The sequence below is a fragment of the Fukomys damarensis genome, unplaced genomic scaffold, assembly GCF_012274545.1.
Source record: "Fukomys damarensis isolate Sample0158 unplaced genomic scaffold, DMR_v1.0_HiC HiC_scaffold_16, whole genome shotgun sequence".
NCBI classification, from domain to species: domain Eukaryota; kingdom Metazoa; phylum Chordata; class Mammalia; order Rodentia; family Bathyergidae; genus Fukomys; species Fukomys damarensis.
This window is the reverse complement of record NW_022900928.1, coordinates 68,064,335-68,070,334: the sequence shown is the minus strand read 5'-3', so window position 1 is coordinate 68,070,334 and position 6,000 is coordinate 68,064,335. Positions and strand designations below refer to the sequence as shown.

At 34.0% G+C, this 6,000-nt stretch overlaps 1 protein-coding gene across 3 annotated transcripts in view; it reads right to left on the bottom strand.

The window, feature by feature from the left end:
• Arhgef12 (Rho guanine nucleotide exchange factor 12) overlaps positions 1 to 6,000 on the bottom strand; it is a 151,547-nt gene that overhangs the window by 40,442 nt on the left and 105,105 nt on the right. For all 3 annotated transcript variants that reach the window (XM_010629240.3, XM_010629241.3, XM_010629242.2), the window contains 6 exons: positions 4,026 to 4,068; positions 3,483 to 3,588; positions 2,932 to 3,069; positions 1,612 to 1,644; positions 1,191 to 1,305; positions 486 to 591 (listed from right to left, as the gene is read on the bottom strand). In XM_010629240.3, coding sequence (XP_010627542.1) covers positions 486 to 591; positions 1,191 to 1,305; positions 1,612 to 1,644; positions 2,932 to 3,069; positions 3,483 to 3,588; positions 4,026 to 4,068 — 541 coding nt within the window. The remainder of the gene's footprint in view (positions 1 to 485; positions 592 to 1,190; positions 1,306 to 1,611; positions 1,645 to 2,931; positions 3,070 to 3,482; positions 3,589 to 4,025; positions 4,069 to 6,000) is intronic.

The window sequence follows — 6,000 nt, the reverse complement described above, 5'->3', positions numbered from 1 at the left end:
AAAACTGGGGGCCAGGGATGTAGCTCAGCGGCACTGCACCTTCCTGGCAAGTGCAAGGTCCTGAGTTCAATCCCTGGTACCAAAAAAAAAGGAAAATGGGCTGAAGAAGTAGCTTAGTAAAAAGGCCCTGGCTTCAATTCCCAGAAAATTACAATGGAGAAAGTGAGTGATATATGTACAAGGAGAGGAAATGAAATATGGTAGAGGGATCCACATATACTCTTTTTTAATCTAACAGACACAAGCAGAATGGGAACAAAATCAGGAGAGATAAGTAAACGAGGTTATGGGTATTTGAAGAACACTGCCATTAAAGAGGATATCGATGACAATTATATAGAAACTAGGGGATACTTATTTCAGAAACAGCACTGAAGAGAAGTAGCAAAGCACATTGGAAATTCAGTGATATCATCTCAAGAAAAAAAGAGCCTCTGATATAAAGAGAGAACAGTAGAAATGCAGCATTTTAACTTTCAACATACTTGCACTATTGTCATGCCGGCTTGGTCTCCTTGGGGGTCCCAGAATGCTGGGGAATCCTCTTCGCTTCCCTTTGTCTTCTCCTTCTTTATCTTTCTTCATGCTTTGCTAGAATTGGAGCATAATCAAAGAGATAAGAGATATATAACATAGGGCAGATGTCCTTTGCTACTTTCAAAGGGAAATGTAATACTGATAGTTGGAAAAAAAAAAGTTAAATATAAATTAAAGTTTACACTGGGAAGAGGGCTTGAGGGAACCCGACACATGGGAAAACAAGGGGGCGGGATGTACCATGTATAGGTGCAAATTCCCTATGATGAGTGTTATCATTATGTATGCCTAAAATGTACCAATAAATGTTGTGCTATATAAAAAAAAGTATACATACACATACCCACACCCAGAGTACTCAGAGGTTGGCACACAGTACTGCAGTCATCTAAAACTCAAGATACTCATTCAAACCCTTTAGAGATAATACTTTTGGAAAATAAGAGGCAGTTTTACCAGGAGCCTCTTAACCATGCAAATTTACACATTTACCAGGAGCTTGTACCAGGACCAAGTGATTCATCCATTCAACAATTTCATAATGTATTATTATGCATAGGGATAATGTGCTGATTTAGTAAGTATTAAGGAAAACACTGCACTCAAATGTGAAGAAGCACCTAAGCCCTGAATAATCATTATTCCAATCTTACTTTGATTTTTGGAAGGAATCCAATCCGACCCCTCTTGTGCTCCAAATTTCGAGGTTCTTTTACTTTTACTCCCAAATGCTTCATATACATAAGAATAACATACTGCATTGTGGAACTGAAGGAGAAAGATTAAGTAAAATAAGACTTCTTAGAAGAGAAGGTTGGTTAGAATAAACACATCAAATGATTTCTAAAGCCCCAATGTTGAAATTCTTTAAATTAATCAAGCATAAATAAAGTAAAAACTTCAATGCACACAGAAAGATTCTACTAGTACAGTACTAGAATGCTAGTCAAATAAAATACAGCCACCAGAGGGAGATCACAAGCTACTTTACTTTAAATTGTAATTTAAGGCTGACAAAAAAAGTCAGCTTCTTTTTTTTCTTAAAAATTCTAGGAAAAAATAAAGTTGTATTACCTCTTTTCTTCTTCTACAGCCTGAGCAGTCATCCTAAAAATAAAAATATTTAAAAAGGAAGCACATAAATTTAATGAAAGTGCTATTAAACTCAGATACCTAAAACAATAGAACAGAACCAAACTGCTTTGGGCCTCACCTAAATCTGTTATCAAAAATAAAATACCCACCTGGGGATTTAGCTTAGCGGCACAGCATCTGCATGGCAAACATAAGGTCCTGAATTCAATCCCCGGTACCAAATAAATAAATAAATAAATAAAATAAAATAAAAATACTCAATAAATCCTAATTCCCAAAGGAACCACACCATTTTCACATTTGTGTCATCACCAAGCAAATATGGTTTATAGCAAAAAATATTTTCAAAGCCTATAAATTAAAACCATTGAAAGTATTCACCCAGCTTTACTTACGGATTAGATGTTTTAGTGTTAGTCATTTGCCAACACACAGAAAAAAGAAACACAAGAACTTTATCTAAATATCAAGAAAAAAAAAACCCAGTTTTTCCAGTACTATGACAAAATAAACAGCTCCACATACACAATCTAATCTGCCCTTTTAAAATTTTTTTTTTTCCAGTACTAGGGAATGAACTCAGGACCTTGTGCTTGTGAAGCAGGTATGGTGTCACTGAGCTAAATCTCTGGCCCCTTAAACTTATTTTTATTAGTACATGCTTGAAGTACATTCCTTATATGGAGTTTGTACATGTACATAACACATTTTAATGCCTTTTTAATCCCCTTTCTCTCGCCTCGTCTCTTCCTCTAGCTCTTGATCCACTTTCCATTTTAGAAAAATCTACTTTTTTCCTTCTATTTATCTTTAATTTTGATCTTTATAGTTTACTTATCTCATAAGAGAAACCATGCTATATTTAAGCTCCTATGTCATATTTATTTCACTTAACATTATAAAGTGTAGCCATTAAGTTTATCTTTCTTTGTGATAAGGCTATGGGGGATGGGGGCTTGTCTACATCACTGGAGGGAATGTAAACTACTACAACCACTATAGAAATCAGTGTGGAGATTCCCCAACAAACTAAAACTAGAAATTTTATTTGACCCAGTTATTCTAGTTATCTTCCCAAAAGAGTTAAAAGAAATAACACATGATACATGATATGCATACCCACGTTTAAAGCAGTATAATTCACAATACCTAAATCTTGGAAGCAGCCTGTAAGTCTATCAACAGATGAATGGATAAAGAAAATGTAGTATTTCCACACAATGAAGTACTATTCTATCCTATTAAATTTGTTCAGAGTACTTCAAATATAAATTCCAACATGTTGCTTCTATTACTTACAATACTTCTTCAATTTTGGAAACGATCTGTTCTGCACATGCCCGCTCCTTCTCCAAAGTTACCCGGTCCTTGTCTCGCTCTGCATCAAGTTTAGTCAGCTCACTTTCAGCCAAGGTTAGTCCCATGCTACGTTTCTGCCTAAACGGAATAGGAGAAATCTCCTAAGTGGTCTACAAAAAAATCATCTCTGGACAGGTTTTATCAGTCTCTTATAGCTATGAGTTTCTAGAAACAAGCAAAATATCACACTTTCATACACATGGTTCCACATCACCTGGGATACCAGTGGGGAAAAAAGCCCAACAGTAATTACTCAAAGATACATCTCTTTATCATAGTTACAGTATGAGTTCAAAACCTGTAAATACACACATGGTATGAAGACTGAACTCTTAGCTTCACTCTAACCCTTTGACTCTACATGTTTATTATGTTTTAATATTGGAGGTTAAGACTATATGGTTTATCTAGTGCTAAGTATTTAATGTTTTTTTCCTACTTAAAAAAAATTCAGAATGACCAAATCAGGTATCACCTACTACCAAGCTTACCGAAAATCTTCCAAGTGCCTCTGAACTTCTGGGTGGACTCTTTCTTGCATAGTTTGGATATAGTGGCGATGCAGATCCTCAGGAATAAGCTCAGGTCTTCTCTTTTCTACATTAAAAAAAAAAAGGAATTATTTAATCTAAATGTGTATTCCATGAAATACACAAGATAGCTGGCAACAAACACAGCAATGCTACTTTGTAGAAATTTAGCTTGGAGTATACCAAAGAGAAATTCTTCACTGCAGTTCATGCATTTCTTCACTAAATGTGTTCCATGAAATACACAAGATAGCTGGCAACAAACACAGCAATGCTACTTTGTAGAAATTTAGCTTGGAGTATACCAAAGAGAAATTCTTCACTGCAGTTCATGCATTTCTTCTCAGAATTTGGATTTCAATTCCCTTTAATGAATTATTGATTCTACTTCTAAAGAGATTCAGATGACTGACCAATCCCCAAATGACAGAAAACCTTTAGAGCTGAAGTGAATTACAAATCTACACAGATTTAATTCTGCAGAATACTGGTGTCCAAACTTACCTAGGTCTATAGATATTTCATCAGGAACAGAAACTTTCAAGTGCTAAAATGAAATGCAAACAAAAAGTGAGATAGCAATGAAGACTTGTCATGATATATTTAAACTCCTGCATAAAGGGATACAACTTGTACACTTAACTTGTGAGCATATACACATAAAAGCTTACCTGCTGATCCTTATTTCATAGATCTGGAATGTTCTATTGTTTAAACTTAAAAATAAGACCTTTTCAAGTGTTATGCTCTAAAGGAAATATCTACTGTATTTTCACTAGATGACTAAATGCTTCAGTGTCATACTTATTCCTACTGAGTACATTGGCTTTCTAGAATCATTGATTATTACAATCAGATACACACCACCTGAATAAATATAGGTAAAAACTAAACTGACATATATAAAACCATGATTTTTATTTTTTGGATATGAGATCCTACAGGTCACGATATGCCCATTTTCCTACATACGTTTAAAAAACCTCAGCAGTCAAACTTCCAAAGGAATTTCTCTGAATGCCACTGTTAAATTTTTTGGTATCTTAAATCTCCATTAATCACCTTTAGTTCTTGCGACTGAACTAAGGTGATAGTCTCAGAATTTACTTCTTCCTAGTTAAGATTTTTTCTTATGACAACTGTAGTTTTGGGTCCTACTGCAAGCTAATTTGGGGGAAATTTTATCATTTTATATTTAGAGGAAACAGCTTCTTTGTGCTTAAAATTATATGGTATAGCTATTTAAGTCACAGGGATTCAGAATTTAAACAATTCCAATAAAGATCTGAAGCTTTAAATCTGAAAATAAGTCACTGCTAAAACATTGTGAGATCTCTTACTCATTTTTAAAATAGTGAGATATACTCCAAACCTTTCTCATTAACTGAAGATACCAAGCAACAATTCAAATCAACCTTCTTAAAGTGTTTCTAGCAAAAGTTGAAAAGTATACAAAGTTTCATTTGTGTAAATGGATATTTATATGAAATAAACATGGCCTGTAGCATAAAAGAAAAATTAGAAAATTAAACAGAATTTTTAAATAATTCAATAGATACATTTATAGACCATGAATAGCAAAATATAAGGTTTTTACTTAGCTTGAAGCACTATTCAAACATGCTTGAATATACTGTTATTTCTTTATAAAAGCAAATATTTTTAATAAAAATAATGTGTAATATTTCAAACAACGGAAGTATAAACAGATCCTAATTCAATCAACAAATATCTGAGTTACACTATGTGCCAGGAACTGTTGGAGACACAGGAGCATACAAAACCAATAATATCTGTCCTGATGGAGCTGATATTCAGAGTAGGAAAGCAGAAATATAAACAAATAAATAAAATATAAATTCTCAGACACAGAAAATGCAGAAAAAATAACACAGAAAATGAAGGGGGAAAGATTTTCAAGTCGTTAGTCAAGAAAAGGTTCATTAAGAAGCAATTTTTTTTTCAGTACTGGGGATCAAACTCAGGGCCTTGTGCTGGTGAGGCAGGTGCAGTGTACTGAGCTAAATTCCTAAGAAGGCAATTATATTTGGCAATGCAAAAGTGCAGTTAACTTTAAAAAAGAATACAAAGTAAATAGGGGCAAGAGCTGGAGAAAACTATGGAGTCAAAATGTTTCTGTGTTTATTTTTAAGGTAAAAAGAAATTAACAATGTTTGCATGCTAATGTAATGACTCAGTAGAAAAAAAACTGATGATAAGAGAGAGAAGCAGGATTAACTGCCTGAGGAAGGTCTCTGAGTAGGTATAGTAAATATACTCTTGGATAAAAGGAAAACAGCTGGTTTTGGATAGAGGAGGGACAATTCCCCCATAGCATCAGAAAAAGGGTAGAGTACATGGTATAATAGAGGCAGCTAATATATTTGGTAGAAGTTCTCTTCTCTATACATTAAATTTCCCTTAGAAACAGCAAGGTTATCAGCTGAGAAAAGATTAGGAGAGGAAGTGATGGATATTT